Source organism: Hemibagrus wyckioides, linkage group LG22 (assembly GCF_019097595.1).
Source record: "Hemibagrus wyckioides isolate EC202008001 linkage group LG22, SWU_Hwy_1.0, whole genome shotgun sequence".
In the NCBI taxonomy this organism is placed as follows: domain Eukaryota; kingdom Metazoa; phylum Chordata; class Actinopteri; order Siluriformes; family Bagridae; genus Hemibagrus; species Hemibagrus wyckioides.
In genome coordinates, this window is record NC_080731.1 from 16,111,023 (window position 1) to 16,134,570 (window position 23,548).

At 39.8% G+C, this 23,548-nt stretch overlaps 1 protein-coding gene across 2 annotated transcripts in view; it reads left to right on the forward strand.

Annotated features, from left to right (window-relative positions):
• Positions 1 to 23,548, forward strand: part of coro1ca (coronin, actin binding protein, 1Ca) — a 42,885-nt gene that overhangs the window by 5,187 nt on the left and 14,150 nt on the right. For both annotated transcript variants that reach the window (XM_058374738.1, XM_058374739.1), the window contains exon 2: positions 14,280 to 14,476. In XM_058374738.1, the coding sequence (XP_058230721.1) occupies positions 14,280 to 14,476 (197 nt within the window). The remainder of the gene's footprint in view (positions 1 to 14,279; positions 14,477 to 23,548) is intronic.

Here is a 23,548-nt window from a genome sequence, read left to right on the forward strand (position 1 = left end):
GAAACTTAACAGAACAACAAAGTCAGCAATGCAACAACAAAACGGGTTTATTTAGACTCACATTTTTACTAAAAAAAACATCCTCCAGTTTTACACAATGTTTCAGACTTAGACGTTGTGTCGTCAATCACCAACAAGCATGTGATGTTCGCTGAGGACCCAATCTTTCCTTTTTCAGTTAGTTATAATATAATATAATAACACAAAGTAATTCTATTGTTCAGTGATTTAAGATTACAAAGGAACTCTATACACTTCTGCTTTCTAACTTTTGGAGATAAGGCTAATGATACCAGATTGCAATAATGAAAAACCCAGTTAGAAAAGACGGCATTGTCCGTAAACCTCACAGTATTCATTTTATTTCATTTACATTTCTGGCATTTGGCAGACGCCCTTATCCAGAGCGGCTAATGATTTATCTCGGGCTGTATTCGGTACTCGGCTCAATGGTGATGTTTTGGTCATGGTTGTAGATAACATTGTGTCCGAAACCACATCAGCAAGTCTGCATGAGATTACTGAAGAACACAATGTTGTTTGTTGCGGAGATATACACGGAAAATTCAGGGTGAAGTTAACATCCTGTTTGTTAGCTCCATTAGCTGAAAGTATAATCATGGAAGGTAGATTTTTGTCAATAGATCTAAATATTCAGATCCATAGTTCATGGTGGCATGGGTTACATCTGTGTGGAATTTTACATGTTCTTCCCGTGTCTCTGTAGGTTTCACCCAGGTTCCTTTGGCTTCCCCCAAAATCATGCTACTCTGTGGATTAGCTGTGAATAAGTGTGTGAATGTGCATTAGACCCAGTGTTCCTGGGACAGGCTCCTGATCCTGACACAACCCTGACCAGGATTTGGCTCTAACTGAAGATGGAGAGATGAATGAATGAAATTGAATCATCAGACCAATAACAGTGCTTGTGTCACAGAGATGAATCTTAATATGGTCATGTTTGGGTGGGATGTCGACATGCATCAGTTTGGGTCACTGATTGTGTGTGGTGTGTCTGTGTGATGCGGTGTGGTGTGTATTCTTGGACTCGTGTCTTTGTGCTAGGCGGGAAATGGGTCAGCTGGGTAAAATTAGATGTAGGATACAAGGAAGCGGCTGTGAGACTGGGAAGGATGCCGTCTAGGGTGTGTGTGAGTGACTGAGTGAGGAAAATGTTCTGCAAGATCATTTCTAATTGTGTTCATGCAAAGCATTTGGCGATTTTAAAAGTTGTTAAAGGTTGTATTATGATTCTATGATCATCTGAGTACTCCTTAGCTGGCATGTGTGTATTTTCCTGCCATAGTAAGTGTGTAAGCTTTTACCACAATCTTGTTATATTGTGTTCATTGTTCTGGTGGGGCAGCAGTTGGACTGAGCCTTGGGAAATAGTAATAAAACAAAAGGATTCATATTGTAGCTATAGACCTGACTACATAGCACAGAGTGGTGTATTTCTCCAAAACAGGAACTGTGACATCCACAATCAAGTCATCTTTATTCAGTATAATGTACAAAATTGAAGAAAATCCAATTAGATTGTACTTTATAATAAAGTGGTGGCTAAAATGGGTTGTGTCTTATTTGTATTTTAGATTTTTATAAAATAATGTAATAAAGAGAAGGTAAATCACATCATTTCTATAGTAACTATCAACGCGGGTTGTTGAATTGACGCGTGTATTTTTTGTTGAAAGATGTGTAGTTGATCCTGTTTTTTTATTGTTTATGGAAGTCTGCTAAACATTTTGAGTAATTTAAGACTAACTAGGTTTATTTGACAGTTGGGATTTATGCAATTGGTAGATTTGCAATTGTTTAATAGAGGAAGGTGTTTTATCTGCACCTACAGGAACTTAACCTTTTACTTCCTTTTCGGTTGAGACAGTATCGATGTGAACACTCTGTCTGAAAGATTAGATCTTTTAGCAAATAGTTTGACACACTGCAGCTTTGCACAGCCACATTGAGTCATATCCCACCGGGACGTTTCACTGGACGCTGCACTAGAAATCTGCGCTTGAACTTGTTTTAGCTGGGATTCCTGCACTCTTCTGTCACAGACTCATGCTAAGTTCATGTCGTCAGTGACAAAATGCAGGACTTTCCACAGTTAGGTGGAACGATTTGTCACTCAAATATGCAAAAAGAAGAGTTTTCATAATAAAAATGGCAGATGATCCAAACAATGGATGAATCTGCAATGATGCAATGAACTATTACGTATTAACTGATTCTCTGGAAGTCCTGCCATCTTCCCCACATATCTCAAATTAGTAATGTTTTGGTTCTCAAAGACTTCTGTATATTATAATTGTAATGGTGGTGATTCTTTTTCAGGTGTTAGTAGGTCTGGAGTGGGTATTAATGCACATTTTGTGAACAGCATTGTTTCTGGCATCCCCATTGTATTGATATCCATGAATGGTTTTATCCTGTTGCTGGTATTCGAGAGCAAGATACTATGTGACGCCATCCTAGTTCATGCTGTCGACACAAAGTGACTGCAATCTGGACGCATCACATGATTCAAGATGGCAGACTGCAGATTGTGCTCTGTGGAAATGGATCGAGACGGGACTACAGCATCTTTTATATAATACAAATAACCTGATAAAGCTTCTTATGGTGTTTATAGCTAACCCAAGCACACAGCTAGCATGGGCCTTAATAATAAGCACAAGGTGAACATCAGAGCTAAGTAATGCTGTGTATTAAAATTGCAATCATACTTTGTCTGAAACATTTGCTATTGATGCGTCCCTAGTAATAAGGTTAATGTGTTTGGGCTTTGGAGTGAGGTTTTTTTTAGAACAAGATAATGAAAATGGGGAAATGAATTTCAAGACTCCTGAAACTATCAAAGCCGTACGTGATGATCGGGTTAATTAAAGGACACTCTGTTGACACAAGGTGAGTCAGTCTGAATCTGTGCTCCTCCCTTAGCCATAATCACATTGCTTTGATTTTGAGATGAATAACCCTGACATGATGAGCTGTGGGTTTGCTTTTGTGTTTTGGAATAAGAGCTGTTATATTTCAACCATTTAGATAGAAAAAATTAAACATGGCGATGCTAAATGACTTTTTTTTTGTTTTGTTTTATGTGGCGTTCATGGGTCCAGCTATAAAGAAAGGCTGTGGCTGTTTATGAGGTGTCTGTGCAACAGTATTGTTAAAAAGAGATTAAAATAAAATTATCAGCCTTATTAAAAAGATTGTGGGAAAACCAGCTTTGGAATCATGCCAGGTTTTCAGACTAGTAGCAATATTATATTTTAATATCACTAACTGTCTTACTCTTTTTCACACTACTACAGGGAAAACGGTTCCATCTCACACCCTGAAGCGTTCTTTAGTTTGTTCAAAACTCTCTTGTGAAACCAGTTTTTCTAAGTCTGAATTGTTCTGTGTGTGTTTTTCTGAACTTTTTAAACCTGAAAACACGTTAACTATGTGTCAGAATGTTTGATTACTAATTCCGTTCTGTTTACTGTAATTTTTGACTTGCATTAAACTGTTGAACCAGGAACAGGGAAATGGAGTGATTTTAGATTGACATTGTGATCAAAACGGGCTGAGGTAACAGAACATGCACTAAATATCACACTGTAGATTCTGATTGGTCAAAAGGTGTTGACGTGTGTAAAACATCTGTGTATCCACTACCATGTCCATCAAGCATATTCTATTTGAATGTAATACTTTTACCCCTGGAAGGAACTTTTTTTTAATCAAGTAAACCCAATTTCAGTTTTAAAATTCTTAAAAAAAATTAATTGCTTCATCTTTTATAGTTTTAATATTGAAATAACAAAAACTGACTCTCGCCATCAATATAGCCATAGAAGCTGGCATGGCGTAAAGAAAGAAAGAAAACATCTGTGTAATCATTGATGTTTTCTGAGAAAAAAATGTTCATTTAGCATCTCCAGTGGACCAAATGTACTGGTATAATGGAAGATGTAACTTGTATGGCTAAACACTAACTGTCATCAGTAATGCATAAAAAGTATGATGTAATTGGCAATCATTCTATGTAATGTGTTGTTTTAGGAAAATAATCCACTATGGGGTGGGAACAATAAACTCCACATGACTTCAGGCACCACATCATTACGTCTTGGATTATTTTTCTATAACCACATGTCCCCAAGCGTATTAGTCCTTACTAGATTATCTTTATTCTATTGTGTGACTTGGAAAACTTTTATAGACTGCAATTCCTGATTTAAAATATTGTCTACCAAATCACATTTAGCATAGCATGGAAACATGGAGGATATTTTGAAGAGTCCACAATATCAGAATACTGAGAAATGGCTAGTTTGTTGGACATAGTCTGATTATTACAATTAAGTAGCCTTAAGGCCAGCATCTTTATAACGTCAATTTACGAGGAACCAGGGAGCAGTTAGGGCTTCTTTACTGACTATCTTGTTCCAGTACTCAAGCTTTATGGATTTCATAGTGGTTGAAGCACTATGGCATAAAGTGTAAGGGAAATGTGCTTGGGCTGCTTAAACATAACCATGTATGGTGGTAAAACTGTCTGAGCCCAAAGTGAAATTAAAGAAGGCGTTCTGGCTTTCTGTGAATGCTAGCAAGAGCCTCTCCTGCTTCTCTCTCCCTCTCTCTCTCTCTCTCTTCCTTGCTCAGAGTTATGTCAGAGCAGAACAATGCACTGAGGTTTTTATAGCGCTGAAAAAAAAAAAAGAAACCCAACACATGCTGACCAGTGATGGCTGCACACTAAGAAACAGTAAGTAACTCCTCAGAACTCTTTAGCGCCTTATGTACTTCTCAATGCATAGGTTATCTACTTATCTACTTACCTCTTCCCCAAATCCTAAGTGAATGTTGGGCATAAGAACTGAAAATCTGTTTCTATTTTGCATACGTTTTTAATTTAAGCGTAAACTTGCGCCAGAGATGAAATCCCTGGAAATCGCCCAGGTCAAGACCTCATCCAGTTCTTAGAAGTACGCGTGTGAACAGAAGCAAGTATATTGCCAGGAAAGACATTCTGACCCCTTTTTCAGGTGAATGATTTGAAACATAAGGGCCACAACAACAGGAGGAAAGTTTAAATAAAAAAAAAAAAAGCACTGATCTAGAATTAGAGTGATTCAGAAAGAAAGGATCTGTTGGCCGATTAGTGCCAAGGACAGTTATGTGCCAGATGAATGGAACGCTTACAGACTGTAGTCATTTATGAGCTGGAATCCAGCCATATATTAATGGGGAGTAAGGGAGAAGACATGTGATGAACTAAACTTGAAACAAATTCCACCAAATCCATTGATCCTTCCAATGAGCTCAATGTTATTGTGAGAACACTTTTAACTGTCCATCATCCTAAGGCATGTTAGTATTTGGTTGAACTTTTCTTTTGAGGAGAATCACAGATCTCTGGTTGGATCATCATTAAAGGACAGCCTCTTATGACTCCCCACATCTCTGCAGGTCAGTGATGCCACAGTACTTACAAAGCTTCCTTTGTGTGCTACTAAATTCAGGAACTGATGAGATCGCCACACATACCACACACTAGCTGCGGAGGTAGAATCCATCGCTTATTCTACACCCTGGAAAGATCAAGTTGGCGGACTTAAAGAGACCATCCAGGAACTTGGCTTTTACTCTTGATGATGAAGTGGAAGGTTAAAATAAGGTCTTGGAGCAAATAGTATTCCATTTTATGTCCTCTGGTTAAGGATGAGTATATTCCAAGATGGCCATCTGCACCACTGATCTGGCTGTTTTCCGTGGTTCTGCCTTCAGGGACCAAGCCCAGTCCAAATTTTCTATTTACTCCAGTCATCAACATACTTAAATAGCTCTTTCACAACCCTCAATTGCCTCAGTCGGATGTATTGGATGCTGTATTTGGTGTCTCCAGGAACTGAAAGGGAAAATACTATTAGAAAGCCAATAATTAGAAGTCTGTAGCTTCCTTGAGACTGAGAAGCCTGCCAAAAATCAGGTGTGTTGAAAGACCACAACACTGATGGGTTTTTTGTTCATGCTTCAAGCCTGGAAATGTGACAACTTCTATAAAGGTGTGAGTTGGATGTATGTGTACAGTACCATGGACAAACACTCCTTTATTCCTAGAGGCTAATTAAATTCCCCAAGTAACATTCTGGCATGTTTTTGGCATATGAAAGAGGCCTGGAGAACCCCACAAACACATGGGGAGAGCTTCCGAAAGTCCACGATAACGGTAGGCACCTCAGGATTGAACCAGTTGTGAGGTGGCAATTCTACATGCTGTGCCATAGTTGGGCCTCATTTTGTCACTCTGTTCTACATCTTATTGGGATGATGGGGAATTGTCTGAAAAAATGTAGGGGTTTAGCTCAGTCAGGAAACATCTTTCAATCTCATAAGTATAAATTATGTTAAGGTTTTAATCATTTGTGGTGGTAGAAAAATGAATGGCAGGTAGATGGATGGAAAAATCTGGCTACAGTTTGCCCTACAATTATTTTTGGCTTAGCTTGATGTTTCACATGGTGTCATCCAAGGCCTCTTTTGTCGTCTTTTTTGTGGCCACTACATGTGTTTACATGTCTTGCCCTAACCATGTCTTGGTGGGTCATCAGTGAGGCCCTTCTCCCTCATCTTCGGCCCCTTATCTTAGCCAAACAAGTGCTGGGAAACATGGGAAGGGAATGTTGTATTTCTAGTGGTCCAGCTTTGCTAATTTATAAAATATAGGGTTGATTCATATGGTCCAGTTCATATGCTGTTAGACTGGCTCTCATTTTTTTTCTGACATGGTCAGTTTAATTTGGTTGAGCAAGATGTTCTTTTTAAACGTATTGCCGTAAAGGTCTTTACTTTATATTTTAACAGTTTAAGCAGGAGAACAACTACTTGCCTTATTGTTCCTCTTAAAACTTTCCACATAAACCCATCTCGTGGCATTTTGGCGGCAGTTTGGGATTTCATACTTTAGTATCCAGGGTCTGTAAACTACAACTCTGAAATATTTGTATGGTTCTTCTATGGAAAGTGTCTGCATGGTTTTGGAGCACAATAAAGCCATTTAACCAGAGAGCTGCCTTATGATCTGAGAGCACTACAGGAAACAGGAAGCTTATAAACCATCCCTAATTTGGAGATGTGGTCAGACTGAATCTATAGCCCTTTAAACAGGCCTCGGGGCAGCAGAAGTTGCATCAGTTTTGACATTTAGTGGTGATTTCATTGCTTTGTGCTTTTGTCAGGTGTTGATTAGAAAGTTATTGCTGCACTTATGTCCTGCTATGAAACAATAGTTAATGTCTGTCAGGGGAAAAAAGTAGAAAATTCCTCCTTTTTCCTCATTAGGGTGACATAAGGTGCAGAGGTACTGTTAATCTCTCACAGAAATCACAACGGGCAATCTCGACATGCTAAAGACATCGACCACCTTTTTTTTGGTAATCTGATCGTTACGTAAAACATTCAGTGCATATTGCAATGAAAATAAGGTACATTTTGGTAGGCTTTGTCAAGAATGTCAGAATACCTGACACTTATTGGTACGCAGTATGCCTCACAATATCAAGAGCTTGATCTTGTATATTAAGAATTATTTTGGAAACACAAAAGTTAGTTTTATATACCTGGGTATAGCAAGTCTTGATTCTGATAGGTCTGACTGTAGTTATTTTTTTTGTCCATTACAGGTCAAATCCAGTCAAATAAATCAGGCAGACCAAAGGTCAGGGGCTGCTGGCCTGCTTTGCTCTAATATAAGTACAGTTGCCTGTGCCAGTGAAAATCCTTTTCATTAGACAACATATTTTTAACCCAGTCCATTCTTTTCAACAGTCTTACCAGTGACTAAGTAAGGATTTTGATTGGTGCACAGTCATCTGGTTGGGAACTGACATTATGGTGTTTGGCACAGGATCCATGCAGCTCTGCTTTTTGTGCTGCGTCCCTGTAAGGTCTTCATTGTTAGCTTTTTAAAGCCCATTTTCTTACCATTCAGCGTCTGGCTGCACGAAATTCCTCATCGTAATTCCTCAGTGTATGAAGCAACTACAATGCATGGCCTTGTAGCCTGCGGTTATGACAGGATTATGTGGTTGGATTGCATTGTGGGGTTTATTTTTATGAGAACTTGGGTTACGTAAGTGACTTGATTGCTCGTCTCCCAGAAGTTTCCGTACTGCCGTACTTTGTCTGGGGAGGCAACATAGTCTGTGTGTTAAGGCTGATTTTGGGAAATACTTTTAAGTCATTAACACGCAAGAACTTATAATAGCTTTAGAAAATTGTTGTGTGTAACAAGTGATTCATTCATATCTTGAGCCAAGCTGCAGTGTAATTTATGTCCTGTTTTTTTTTTTTTTTTTTTTTTAACTACATTTATCATCTTACCCTAGTATCTTCCCATAGGCTACCTTCCCTTCAACAGCACTGACAGCTTTTTTTTTTCTAAAGAAAACCCCACGTATTAAAACCAGCAGTGTCTCCTCAGAGCATTTTTGCACATAAAAGGTCAAACTCACCATTTGGTTTATTTTTTTCATTTAGTAATGCCTGCTGGGAGATTGGGTTGAGGTTGCTAAGCAACATCAGAGTGTTTGTAAACACTGGCTGAAGTTGCATGTGTGTCTTGGCATGGCTGTTCGGCTCCACGTTCCGAACGCGAGGCTCCGGTGAGTCAGCTGCTGCCGGTGCACACACACTGACCTGCGATCAGGCCTGACCTCAGTCCTGTCTGCATGTGTGCGCTCAACCGGGCATGAAGCCCGTCTGCATCAGAGTGGCTGTCTTTGTTTCTCTTTCACGCTCCATCTCCCTACCTGCCAAGAGTGATGTTGTGGCTGATGTTGAGCTAGACAAGTACCTTGGTGTCTGCTTCTAAGAGCCAGCCATGTGTTTAAACTCTCTCAGAAACCAAGTCTATATTCCGAGATCTCTCTGTGAAACTGAATTTCCTTTTCCCCTTTGGGAAATCCTTGGGCAAAATTTTGCCCCTTCCGGTTACTGTGAAAGCATCTAACTTTTTCAGTTCTTCAACATCTTTACACACACTATTGTTGCCACAGCAAACAACAGCCTTAATTATGATGCACTATAAGCCACTTGGTGGAAAATGAGGCACTGACCACCTTATAGAAAAGACTTTGTGGTCCCTCCAGGATTTTGCGATTTTTTTTTTTTTTTTTTTGTTTGTTTGTTTGTTCGCAGAAATGAACACAAAATGAAGGGAACTCCACAATATTCCAAGGAGCATGCAGTTTTTCAAAATGAGCATATATTTGAGTCAAGACGCATCATAACAATGTGCATTGAAGCGCATTTACCATGGAAAGTAATAACTTGCGGCATCACTTGTAGTAGTTTAAAAGACGAGTACTGTGCTTTCAGTTTCGCAAATTCAGGTAGCACAAAAAACTCTGCAAGAGTTTTTGAAAAAAGCTGCAGGAAAATCAAGCATTTTTGGCTGCAACAGTCACCAAAAAAATCCTGGAGCGACTGAGTAATCCACACCAGGTAAATCACTATAAGGAGTTTCCTCCACATTTATCCAAGTTGCATAAACCGGCTTGGTTTCAAGGGTGGTGTTTTAATACCTAGCTTACTATAAAGAGCCACAATGTTTGTTTTGTTTTTTTTTTCTCAACAGCTGTTATTTTCATTCATTCATGTCGACTCGTTTGGCCGACACATTTATCAAACTTGTCTTCTAGTTAAGCTGGATTGCAGCAGTGACCACACTTGTCTGGCGACAAACTTCAGAATCAAGGATCTGCAATCTGATTGGCTCTCTGTGTCACTGTGTATACGGGGTGTCTCAATCAGCTCCCAAGCTCCCTAGGTGGTGGATCAGGTGTATCGTTTACACAAGTTCGGACACAGCTAAGGATGTTTATCAACAGCGTATCTTTTTTTTTTTTTTTTGGGCAGTTTAATGTTATTGTACATAAAGTACAATACATTGTTCTGTTACACATCCTTGCGACCTTTCTATTCGATTTTTTTTTAATTCTTAAAAACACATATGACTCAAATAAACCATCAAATAGTTGATAAAAAGCATTAACACAATTTGAGAGCTATAACAATGAGGACAAGTTGCTTATATTTGTTGAAGTGGATTTTTTTAAGTGAATGTTCCAGTGCACTGGATTTTGCAACTGAGAAAGAGGTGGCCATTAAAATGGCCGACTGCCCTGACTGCTCAACTAGGAAGCCGATTTGAGATGCCTGCACACACACACTTCTATACCTTGTCTCCCAATAGAAAATACAGATTTTTGTCATCGTAAGGAAACTTTTCATTAAGGATTTTAACACATAATATAATGACTGTAAGTAAAGCAGAAATATATTCATTCCTTTCTAATGCATTATCCGTTCTATAGTAACAATTTGTGCAAGGATGGCAGATGTTTTACCAAAATGGATTTGTGTCATTGTTGTAAATATGGGAAAGTTTTCTGTGAGGAGACGTTTATTTATCGTTCCTTTTCGGAGCGAATGTTTCCTACGTCAGTGCAGGGTAACAGTCAGAAGGAAAGCTGGATCTTTTTCCAACAAGAAAAAGTCTTGAGGAATGGAGGAGCCTGTGGTTTTGTCGGCAACAAAATTTTCGCCTTTTAAAGTTAATAAAAGAAGAGGAAGGACTGCGAGGGAAGGACTGCTTCCTAAAGTTATAGCCTCTATAACGGAAGTTATAACAAAACTGATTTGTTACATGAATTCTACATGACATTTAACAAATGTAAACAGAATAAATCAGTTTTCTTACTGAAAGATTTTTTTTGTGAGTACAGTTTCACGGAAGGAGGCTGTTTGAAACCGGAGAATCGGCATTTCTCGGCCTTGTTTAATGTTCATACGAGGTTATAGGTTTGGCTCGTCAGACTATGTTTAGTAATTGACTTTCTTTTATGAACACATTCAGCTACATCACAGATAGACAGTCAGCAGCCTTTGAAAGCTCCATTATTACTCGATTAGTTGGAGATGAGGTGACCTTTAGAGATGGGTTTTTTTTCCCCCTACGTCTCACGCACTGTGTAGACTTCTTCGCTTCAGACTTCCCCAACCAGAGTTCTGAAATGTGCAAGCTCAGCACACAACCCAGGCAGTTCTATTGTTTCAGCGTTAGCATGGTGATGTGAGTCTATGAGGCAAGCTATTTGTTTTAAATGAGCACTTTTGTGATGTCTGCTAGAAAGCATATTACATGACATGAACAGAAATATACACACTGAAAAGTTTCGGTTAATAATACTGTAATTGTCTTTTTTATGAATTATGCCTTTCTTCTTTCTGAATTGTAGCCTTCTTGCTTAGTTTCTTTTCTTTGGGGCTTGATGGTTTTTCTTGCTCTGGCAAGAATGAACATCATCACACCCTCAGAGAAATGACATTTCCGTTTAAGTGTCCACTTATTTCCCCCTCATTTTCTGTAATTAAGTACCAAACATTTTCTTTCTAGTAGGTGTGGATGATCGCTAGCATTTCCACATACTCATCATTATGGGAGGAATCCAAAAATGGTCATGTTGCCAGACCCGAACTACTTCTTGATTTGTCACACATTTCTGTGTCTCTCTAAGTTCCTCTTGTGGTGTTCTGCTTTTTGCCATTTGTCATGTTGCTGTCTTTTACTGGGACCAGTCATGAGGAAACAAAGCTTTGAAAAATGGTCAGAAATGGGAAGCGACACTCCTTTCATTTGCTTAGAGTGCGTGTGGTATCCAGACCTGCTGACTACGCCACTAAGAGTGACCTTTTATTAAAGGAAAGCTTTTACAGTAAGGCCCTTGTGGCAGGCCATGCAGTGAAGAAAGCACGCAACTAAAGGTTAGAACAAGGTCTCCACTGTGCTCTTGGCTTATGTGTATTTTCCTTTAATAAACCGGTGATTTGTTTTAGAAATGAAAGTTCAGTGGTAATGATGAAAAACCCCATTCCTTTTACCTGTTGCTTGTCTCCCCCCCCCCCCCCCCAGTTGGCTCTGTGGACATAATCCACAAACCCTTTTGTAACCATGGTGATTATATTTATGCTATCAAGCATACCAGCTATTACTGCAAAACAAAATCATTAAATTCATTATCTCTATAACTATCTAGAGCTGTTGAATTCTTAATTCGGAGTACTCCAAAGGTGTTTGATTCATTTTCTACGTTAGAACCTTTGACGAAAGTTTCAACTGCATTGTGCAAATATCAGTATGATTTCTTCTATTTGTTCCACCCAGTAACTGATTATTTTGCTACAACACCATGCCCCCTCCTTACCTTCTACCATTTGTGGTCTTCTTTTCTAGTCTTCTCCTTGCTCTATAGCCAGCTGGTTTACTAGCATCTTCTGACATGTTCCTGTTTTGCCTCGGATTTAGAATTAAGGTGGAACTCTGGTGTGTCATGTCCTGGTTCTCCAGGCTGGTACGAAACCCAGTACTGATGCTCAGATGTGGACCAAAGGTACCTGTCCAAAGCGGTGCAAGGTAGCATGGTTCGATCACAGTGAAAAAGAGACTTGATATGTGGCTAGAGATGATGCATTTTACATCCTTTATAGTGGACTACATTTCAAATGGGAATAACCGCATCAGTTGCTAGGTAACATACATGATTTGTACTAGTTTGGGATTCTGAAATTCTTCCTAAAGTATCTTTCTCTGTCAGGTTTAAAGGTTTGCTTTAGAGTTACTTCTAAGTTCTAAATCCATGCAGCTAGTATCTGGAGTAAGAACTGCATCTGGTACGTTTTCCTGTTCTGGTATGTAACGACCTAGAGACTCTCTCAGTGCACAGTAAACTGCCGAAGTCAGACGAGAGCAGCAGAGGCAGCAGTTTGGCATGTGACAGCATGTGAAGTTTTTATCGGGAGACAAAGTCCACATTATCTGCCTGAGTCACACTGGCCACCACACCCACCAGCAGGAACCACTTCCTGTATTGGTGTCTCCCTTCCCCCTCCCCTTTGTGTCAGTGGAACCAGTGGACTACATATCCTCTATTGACTGGAATGTTCATCTATGGTCAAATACAGCAGATTTACTTCGATCCTTTGTAAAAAAAAAAAAAAAATCAGAGAAGGTAATGTTTATCTGAAGTAACAGATAAAGAGCATGAGGTGGTTGTGCCTGGACTTTGGTCACGCCTTGTTCAGTAATGTGCTTTCCTAGAATGAAATGATGGCTTTTTTGGACATTTCCTTATTCCAAGGAAGTCTTGGTGTTTATTGGGTGAGGCCAGACCCTAGGGTGTCTATTCCATGTACACCAATAAGTTTACTTTAAAGCTGATATTTTCTCAGTGATGCATCTTCCTTGAACTTCAGTTGGCTGGATTTAGTGGTATTAGTAAGGGCAGTTTTTATGAAGTTACTGTGGTCGTAATGTACGTCTAGTGATTCTAATCCTAATTGCTGCTGTTGGGTCCTTGATCAAGTTTGTTAACCTTGTACTGTTCAGTCTCTGTGTGTTCAATGTTTTTAACAGATTCGCACTGTAGGACGTTCCATTATACAAAGAATCTCCATTATATAAGAATGAAATGCCCCAGGTCACTTGACGGAACGGTTTCCTCATTGTATGGTGTGAATAGAAAATATAAAAGTGATTTTTGGTTCTGCCATATGGTGGTTGATGTGTCTTGATGAGTCACAGCTGTCATGAGAGTATCTGGATGCAGAGCGGTTTCGCTTCAGAAGCCAGCGTGTGCAGTCGTCCTTAACACGCCTCTATCTGTGTGATTTCACTGGAATGAAATGTGCCCTGTGTACGTGAAGGCTGTTCATAGAGCTGCTGTTCTTCGGGTACAGAATATATGTGAAATTCCATCAAACTTGTTTTTTCTGTTAGGCAGCCATACACAGTGTGTGTGATACAATAATATATAGAATACACAGTCTAATTTTGTGTTACTATGAGTGTCTAGGAGACCCATCCATTAGCAATTTCTCACACCAGACAAGCATAGTTACTGTTCTTATCGAAGTGTTTTTAATTACATAGCTATAGATGTGCAGGCATTTATCTTGGAAACCTGCAAAGCCATACAGTGCTAAGCAACTGACCATGCATGGAGGAGAGCATTATTTATCCTCATATGTACACCTGACCTAACAGATGTGAGAAACTGGTAAGGGAGAGAGGAACTCCATGCTTTCCACCCAGAGAGACAGTCAGGTTATGCCGTTTTAGGTTGAGATCTGGCACTGAAATCTTTTGGGTATTTCCTGTTATTTCTACCATTTGTCTGCTTTCTGCATGACCTTACAGCTAATCTCTCTCTATGCCTCTGCAGATATGAAACGGGTGGTGCGGTTTAGTAAGTTCCGGCACGTGTTCGGCCAGGCGGTGAAGAACGACCAGTGCTACGATGACATCAGGGTGTCCCGGGTGACGTGGGACAGCGCTTTTTGTGCAGTCAATCCCAAATTTGTCGCCGTCATCGTGGAGGCCAGCGGTGGTGGAGCGTTCATGGTTCTGCCTCTTCACAAGGTAAAACCCGGAGAAGGAATTAACAATGCGCTGTACAAAATCCTGCTTGTTTGCCACAGAAACACACAACAGCTTGTTGTTTATGATCCGTGAAGGCAGCAGTGAGAAATCCTTCAGTTTAAAAACTCTCATTAAACTCGTCACTGTTCATATTTAGTTAGTTCACTAAGCTACTGTCAAGCTTGTTTAAATTCAGCAGGGGTGGCTGTGGCTGTTATGTAAATCAGTCAAGCCTCATATGTTTTCCCTGATGGCGTCTTGTTTCTCATTGTTTCATAAGGGGATAAATCAACAACAAATCAAATTGGAATCACATCACAGCTCTCAAGCTGTTTTATAAGGATTTCTGATGGCACATAATCCTCCATGTTTGTTTTTTCTCAATTGCCTCTTGAGCTGCAGTCTGATTGGTCGGTGCTGGTGGTTAAGGACAGGACAGCTAGTGTGAAAGTAGACCCCTTCTCTTTCCACTGAAAATGTGCTGTGCTGATACCGGACCTGGTTTCCCATTTCTGGGAAATCGGATCCCTGCTCTGAATCCTCCATTTTTTTTAATTTTTTTTATTTTTGGTAGAAATAGTATCCTTTCTTGATCGCTTTCATCGACCTCTAGTCATATCCAGAGTGCCACCGTATTGACATTTTTCTCTGCCTCAGCAGAGGGATTGTGTGACATCTGGCACCCTGTGATGTAAGCAGATCATATGTCCTGTTCAGCAGCAAGACAAACCGGTCTACTGTGCAATACGAGCGATAGGCCACCAACATCATCAGGGATCCTTTAACCCCAGAGCTTAATGTTCCCGGCCTCTTAAACCCTAGTGACCTTCTGTTGTCTCTGCCACGGCATGTGTCTGACCTTTAGAAGACCTGGGAAACCCGTCCAGCTTCACAAAGACGCAGGATTTGCTTACAGCCGCACTTGATTTAACGCTTTTGTAGTGTAAACATTATACCCATATTGTTGTTGTTGTTGACACTCCGTGTTGGCTCCTCTTACAGTTAGATGCAAAACTGGTCTCAGATCAGTGTAACGGGGAGTCGCTTCCACGTCAGAGTTTCTGTAAAGTCACTCAGGGACCTGAATGTCTCGGGCACAATAAGCACGTATTGAAGTGGTTTGAAGAGTATGCAAGTTCAAAGAGCTAGACCTTATTTATTTTCCTGTTGCCCAAATGATAATTTGAGTCCTTGAAGAGAGAAAAACTGCTAGTATGAAACCCTTTTCCACTAAAGTTCAGGTATGACATTAAAATGCAGCTGGGGTCAAATGAAGGACTGGTCATTGTCATTGCTGTGACAACAATTCTAGCAAGTCATAAGCATAGCTTATAATAATGAAAAATGATTGTAAAAAAATCTATGAATCAATGGTACAAAAAAAGAAGGTTTTTAAATAACTGCAAATAAACAGGAGCTATAAATAGGAATTGAACGCATTTAATGCAATTGAAGCAGTGTCACTGTTAGCACCTCAGAGTGGATTATTTTCCATTACTCATCTTGCACCACATCAATTAAACGCTTTAGAATCTGCTTGTTTTGTGAAATGTAACTAGTTTATAATCTAGTGAATGATGTGGACATGCCAACATGTAGGCTGTCGGTCTTGTCTTGCAGCATATGGGTGTGTTCAGTGCGTTTGCTTTGTGTCATTGATTTGAAAGTGGAGCTGGTGAGTAATGTTTTCCTGAGCATGGCTAGATATTCTGACAGATGGGTGTGTGTTTGGAGTTCTCTTTCTGCAAGCTCTTTTGTGCCACTCTCCATAAGAATCTGGCTCTGAAAACAACATAAACTGCAGGTTGTTCTGTTATCTGCTGTGTGTGTGTGTGTGTGTGTGTGTGTGTGTGTGTGTGTGTGTGTGTGTGTGAATGCACGGGTTTGTGTGAGAGTGCACAAGTTAGTGTGTGTAAGTCAGTGCATGAGAGTAAGTTGGTCTCTGAGTGTGTGCATGTGTGTGAGTCTAACTTCACAGAATGAAATCGGTACATCTGACTGCAGTGATGTGGACTGGACTAAAAATGCTTAATTGTATGCAAGATTCTTTTTTTTTTTTGGACGGTGAAGCTCCACGGTTGTAGTTTTGTAGTTTCACTTTCTGATTTTAAACTTCTGTGTGGCGCTTTTCCCTTCTTCCTTATGGTATGGCGACGTGACCCGTGCTTAATCAGTGGGCTTGTTACATCTTGTTCAAACTCTTAGACTTTTAGGAATGAGAAGCTTTTGTGAGAGTGCATGGGTTCGTGCAGGCCTGCCCTGCTGTTAACCCAACACACACACATTTAGAGTGTGTGTGCATCTGTCTGGAGCCCATCTGGCCCTGCCGTCCTGCTCCCACTAGTCTTTCTGGCGAATCTTTTGTTCCCACATGTGTGTCCCAGGCCTTTGTCTGCAGCTTCTGTTCTGCTTCTCCAGCTCACGCCTTCACACTCAGCGTCTCTCACTAGGAGACCTGCTGCTCTAAGCCTTATTCATGCCCAGCTTCTGCTTTTTTAACATTCTTCAATTAAAACGCACGTAGAAATGTACAAGAATGGCCGATTAAAATCTTCTCTAATGTTAAATAATGCTTGGCTGTTTTTTTTTTTTTTTTTAAAGCTTTCAACTAAGTTTGTAGTTATTTCTTGCAGAAACATTTTTGTGATATTACAAAAAGCGTACTTTGAAATGATATCATTATTTAAAAGATCAAAGATTTTAAGCTGATTAAAAATGATACAAGAAATTTTAAGATGAGATCTGAAAATTATATTTATTGTTGAATTTTTTTATTTATTTATTTATTTTAAAAACCATATTTTCATGTTGCCCATGCACACTGATGAACAGGCGTGGTAGATCTTGGGTGATTCCCAGCATACATTACTGTACGTGTTGCATGATTTCACAACTTCATGCTACTCTAACCAGACAAAAACAACCTGTGTTTACAGATTTGTCTCCTAGACATCATGTCCAGTGTGTAATTTCCTGTCGTCACTTCTCAATCAGCAGCAAATGCAGAGCAGGCTGTGTCTTTCTAGGGGGGATATTGGGGTGTGTGTGTGTGTGTGTGTGTGTGTTTTTCCTCTGTGTGGGAGGCTGACTGTCATGACTCAGCTCTGATTATCCTTTCCTGCTTTTCTACACACTGTGTCCCTCGTGTGGAACTCGGAGTGTGTTTAAAGTGAAGAAATCGCCACACTGTGCTAGACTGGAGCTGGACTCACCTGCTCTAACTAATCCCATCCTTTCTTTCTCTCTGCATCGTCCTGCCCGAGTGTGATATAGTCTCTCATTATCATATGAAGGAAACGGCAGGAGATCCTTCCCCTACCCTGCCCCTCTCTGCCGTCCGTCCTCTCTGCTGCTCACGCATTCCTGCTGTCCATTCAGACCGTGAATGAAGCGGTGAGAGAAAACGCTTCACACCTCCTCAGTCTCAACACTGTGTTGTTTTTCCCTACAATAGAACGAAGCTCAGCATCTCCTGCTAATTATGCTCTGCTGATCACTATCCTGAATCCGTACAAAACGTGCTTCAGTAATGGGATTTCACTGCATTGGTGGCAGTTGTGTAGTGTATAAGGTCAGTGTTATGGCCTTGGCTCTTCCTGCTAAGCTAGCAGAGAGGAAGAGGAAGATGGAAAAAGGAAGAGAGGCGCAGGAGTAAGGCTGAGAGAGAGGAAGCGACACTCCGGTTTGGTCAATGTGAAGTCCTGCATATATCCTGTTTTATGTCTGCTTTAGGTGACGTGGACATATAGGAACTGTGTGTGTGTGTGTGTACACACATACACACACACACACACACACACACACACACGCACAAAATGTGCCTGTGGTTCATAGCAGATCCTGGCAAATATTTCTGCCAAAGGGCAAATATCAAAAAGCTGTGTGTGTGAGATTTATAAATTGCCTAATTACTTAATTAAATGTCAGCTATGTTGGTACTAAATGTAAATCGAAACAGAAGTGAAAAAAAGCTGTGCTTCATTGTGTGTGTGTGTGTGTGTGTGTGTGTGTGTGTGTGTGTGTGTGTGTGTGTGTGTGAGTGACTGCACGTGTCATTCTCATTCCCAATCTGTATTCCAGCAGCCTCTTCCTCCTTTTGCGCTCTGGAGGCCACCGACTGCAGATTTTACCATATATGGTCATGCTCGGCTCCCCGCCTGTCAGTCTTCCAGCCCGGCTTTTTGCTGCCTCCTCATTGGCTGGGCTTCAGGACGATCGACCAATCGGGGCCCTAAGGTTCTCTGACAGGGTTGAAAGGGAGCAGTTTTTTTCTCTCCTCGTTTCTTCGAGTCAAGTGCTTCACTGTATTTGGCTGGAGCTCTGCCCACTCTCCATGCAGGTCAATGGGAGACGAAGCGCTCGTTATTTATTCTGCCCTCATTCATCCGTGTGTGTGTGTAGATTTTGGTTATATGGTATGATTGTTTGAATCAAATATGGAGAAAGGAATATGCAGCTGTGATTTCTCGAAAGGAATCTCTCTCTCTCTGTCTCTCTCTCTCTCTCTCTCTGCTTGTCTACCTTTCTCTTTCTCCTCAGCAGCTAATTGGTTGGTTTTTAGTACAGCTGTAGACTAAATGGCCTCTGGCTCAGCGCACACACACACACACACACAAGGAAAAGGAAATATGTAGTGTAACACAGGATAGATATGATGAGTTCACTAGCCTCTGTGCAGTGGCTCATTTTGTACCCACCAATACTGTACAGATGATTACAGAGCAGCTTTTTTTTTTTTTGTTTTTAGGGTACTGAACAGTTTTATACACAATTAACTAAATGTATTTTAAACAAATATTTTGTGAACTTTCTGTTGATGCGACACCAACCAACAATACAAATACCACCATCACCAATACCATCAACAAAATTAACAATAACACCAACAGTACTAACAATACCAACACCACCATCACAAAGACAACAATTCCAATACTACCAACACCACTAAAACAATACTAACAAGACCAATGACGGCAACAATACCACCACCACCACCAATAATAATAATAATAATAATAATAATACAACAATAATACCAACACCACCAACAACAACATGTAGTGGGAATAGATTATAGTGGGAATATATAAACATAGAAATTATGAATAATGAACCAAAAGTAGTTAGAGAATGTCTGCATTGACTGTACAATAATACAAAAATATATTAGTAATTTTAAAGGCAAACAATAAAAGTGTAAATAATATGATCTGGTTTTCTAGTATAGTAGTAATGGTAACATTGCATGATGTTGGAAGAGGAAAAAAGAGCATCATGGATCAATATCTGGGCATCTTGTAACTGGAGATAGAGCCTCACCCATGCTATGTTCCTTAGATGATATAATATATTTTGAGTAATGTTATTAATGTGCAGACAGTTCAGTCTAGAATTCCTCCATAAAGATTTCTAATTTAGTTTTTGTCAGTAGCAAATCTTTTTCCTCTTTGCAGCCTACAAGTATTTTTAAAAAAAATGCCAGACAGACAGGTTACCAGTTCATCCACATTACTTACCTCTTCTGGTGTACATGTATGTATAATCCATTCTTTTGTTGCCTCTTTATAATCAGACTCTAGGGCAATGTATGCAAAAAAAATTCCTGGAAAAGTCCAGAGCCTTATCTGATGCTCCTCTAGACGAACTGGTTAGAAAACCAGTTTAAAACAATCACAGAAAGACCAAGGGGCGTTTTCACAGAACTATTAACCATCTAGGTGGTCTGGGGTCAGTCCGTTTTTCCAAAATAGTACTAAAGTGTTCAATTCTGGTGCCTTTTTTTCTTTTGCTCTTTGTTTGATTTTGTTCTCTCGACCGGTGTCTTTCGATTGTTCTTTCTGTCGGTCTTTCGATCTTTCATTCCTTTTGTCCTTGTTCTAGCTGTCTTTCAGTCTTTCCATATTTGACTTTCAGTCTTTCTGTCCTTTATATCTTTTAATCTTTCTCTCTTTCAATTAATTAGTTACTGGGACTGCCCCAATAAGAACAGTCAATCAACAGCCCTGCTGAGTTCTCACCTCTGTCTGGTCAGGAGGCGTTAATTAGAATTAGCATCGGCAGTTCCGGCCGCAAGGCAAATCACAGGTTTATATCAGTGCTCTCTTCTACGTTTATTATTTTGCTAGGTCACCATAGATACTTACGTTGTACATCGACTTGACATGGAAGACGCTTGCATAGACTTTTTCAAAAAAAAAGTGTAACGGTTGATATGAAGTTAATTTAGCACTTTGGAAGAGTAAAGCTGTAACTTTAGGCACAGGATAGTCTTCAGGGCTGAGTGTGTGTTGAGCTTTCTCTGTAAATATAAGCTAGATTAGTTTTTGTCTGCATTCGTTTGTCTTGTCTAACAGATGAAAGCTGAAACTGCTGAGAGAATCATGTTTCAAGCAGATTTGCGGCTGTTTGTCATGATTGAGTGCATGAAAAAGGCAAAAAGTCTTTTAACATATAAAACTTTGATACTGTGGTATAAAAGGAATAAACTAATCGACTTTAGGGTGGTAACTGATGTCATGTCATGATGTGCCTCAATGCCCTGTGCTGTTGTTGATGACTTTTCTCTATCAGCACACCTTCAAGTGATTTCTTGCATGAATAAACAGCATGGGGATTTCGATTAATGTCTGTTCTTTGATAAGCGATGATGGGATTCATTTTTATGAAGACTTGTTCATCAGGCCTGCGAGACCATTACCTCGCTTCACCTTACCTCTCTTTCCGCTGGCCTCATCTTGAACTCTTATACGGGTGTCATTATTTGTTTTTTTTTTCCCCCTCGCCTCACGACTCGGCCTTGAAGAATGTCTCGACTGTTTTCAGATCGTTAAATTGCAGAGCGACGACCTCCTGCTCCCTGCCTGAACCTGGCAAGCGGAATGTCGGACAGTGGCGATGTCTGTCTTTTATGTCCTCGGTTCCTTCATTGTAAAAACCACCCGATTTGGCAAGAAGAAATTTCACACTGATGTTTCATCAACGCAGCCCCAGGCAGAACACTCCGCAATAATGAGTGTTTTGTTCAAGAATTTTTTTAAACACAATGCTGCTTGATTTACTTTAACAGCAGGTCTGATGTCTGCAAGGCAAATAGCAGGTTTATATTAATACTTTCAAGGAGATGTTTATTTTATTTAAGGAATTAATTTGAGTTATTTTACACTTTAGTAATAAAGTGAATGAACCACATGAATGGCTGCTTGATCCATTTTTTCATTTTTCAGCTACACCACCTTTTTTCCTGTGTTTGTTTGTCAGTGCTGATGCTGTACACCACTGTCCTCTTTTTATTTAAAGGCTGTTTTTCGCCTTCTACGTGGTCCAGGATATATGAAAGACATTTCTCTTGAAAGCATTGTTCTCTGTACAGATCTGAAATCTTTTGGAGAGTTTCTCTTCTGCTGAGCTGCGATCAGACGTTTTTGTGTGTGGGTGTGTCAGTGTGAAGCTGTATTTCCTAGATGCTAGAGGTTTAAATAGAGCTGGGATTGGTCGAGATGTTGTGATGCCTGAGACATGGCTTCTGTCTACAATGGTACACACACACACAAGCGAGCTCTCCTGCAGCTGCTGAATGCTTAGTCACCTGCTTCTGCACTTTCACACCCATTGTTTCACATGGGGCTAAAGGTTAAAAGGTCATGACCCAACTCACCCAGAGGGCACTGATGTCATCTCATAGTCGGTTGTTTGGGAGCAGAGCCACAGACTTCCTTTCATTTTAATGCCTTTCAGTGTGACCGAGTGAGAGCATGTACGAGTGTGTGTGTGGGTGTGTGATCCTGTCTTGTTCTAAGCTGCTAGATTTTATGAAGGACGTTACTAATTACGTCTTATTGAACGTATTAATGAACTTGTTTCTGTAGTAACAAATCAATCACAGGAACTTGGGGCTTGTTTTAAGGTTTTTGATTGAATTACTACTAAACTAAACATGTTTGTTAAAAGAGAAAACATTGATGTAGTGAAGCTTTCTGGAAGATGTTTCCTATTTCTAAAAGGATTCCCCAGTGTCAGGATTGAACAGTGATGGTCAGTTCGGTCAGTCAGCAGGCATGGATGAAAGTCTTTAGGATGGAGGGGTTTACGTTTTCCGGTTTCTCTAAAACATGACAAACTTTTTCCCCCTGACTTTATCTCAGAGAGAGAAAAAATTGAGGCTGGTGAGGGGTCGACTACAGTGTAAGCGATTTCACTCTGGATGATTTGGTAGATATTTTCTCACTCATGACTATTTTCCAGTTTTTAGACAACAGAGAGATTTTCCTGCACATTAGTACTAAATGACCGTCTAGTCTGTTCTTTTTTTTTTTTTTAGTGTGTTTTCTCCTATTCCCTTGGCCCAAATATTCATACACAATCATTATTGTTATGGTACGACTGCATCATGGTACTTATCTCTGTCTGACATTCTGAACACTTTCTATGCAAATAGAAAGTTGTTTTTCTTTATTCGTGATTAATAGCACATTAGCAAAATGTAGTTATTATAGTTATTGATCTGCTTCTGTGTCCTAACTACATGAACAGCTCAATCTTTTTCAGTGATTTCTGTCAGATGAGTTGTAGTGTTTTTATGTTGAGTGAAGTTAGCTCATGGAATTTCAAAGCTAAAGTGTAATTACACGACAATATTAGTATTTTCTTAGTACTTTACCAACATACCTGAGAAAAATGAAGAAGAAAAGACTGGCTAGCTAGCTTATGTATAGCGGAGTTGGCTCATGGAAATTCAGAGCTAAAGTGCTAATTACACAGCAATATTTAATATTTTCTTAGTAATTTACCAGCAAATCTAGGTTTTGTTCCATCCACTGCCTTTTAAACTGGCAGAAGTAGTCTTGTTAGCCTAGCTAGCCTTGCTGATGATTAGCTTCAGCAGTGTGTAGCAGCAATTCTGTCATGAATGAAAACAATTGAATACACGTGTAATTTCTTCATAACAGCCAGCCAATAGAGATAATTCTACGCATTGTTTTTATTTATTTATTTACATTTTTTTTTTTTTTTTTTTTTTTTGAGGAAAGTCCTGTTTTCACCCACGTGCAGGTCCTCACGCATTCCCTGTCA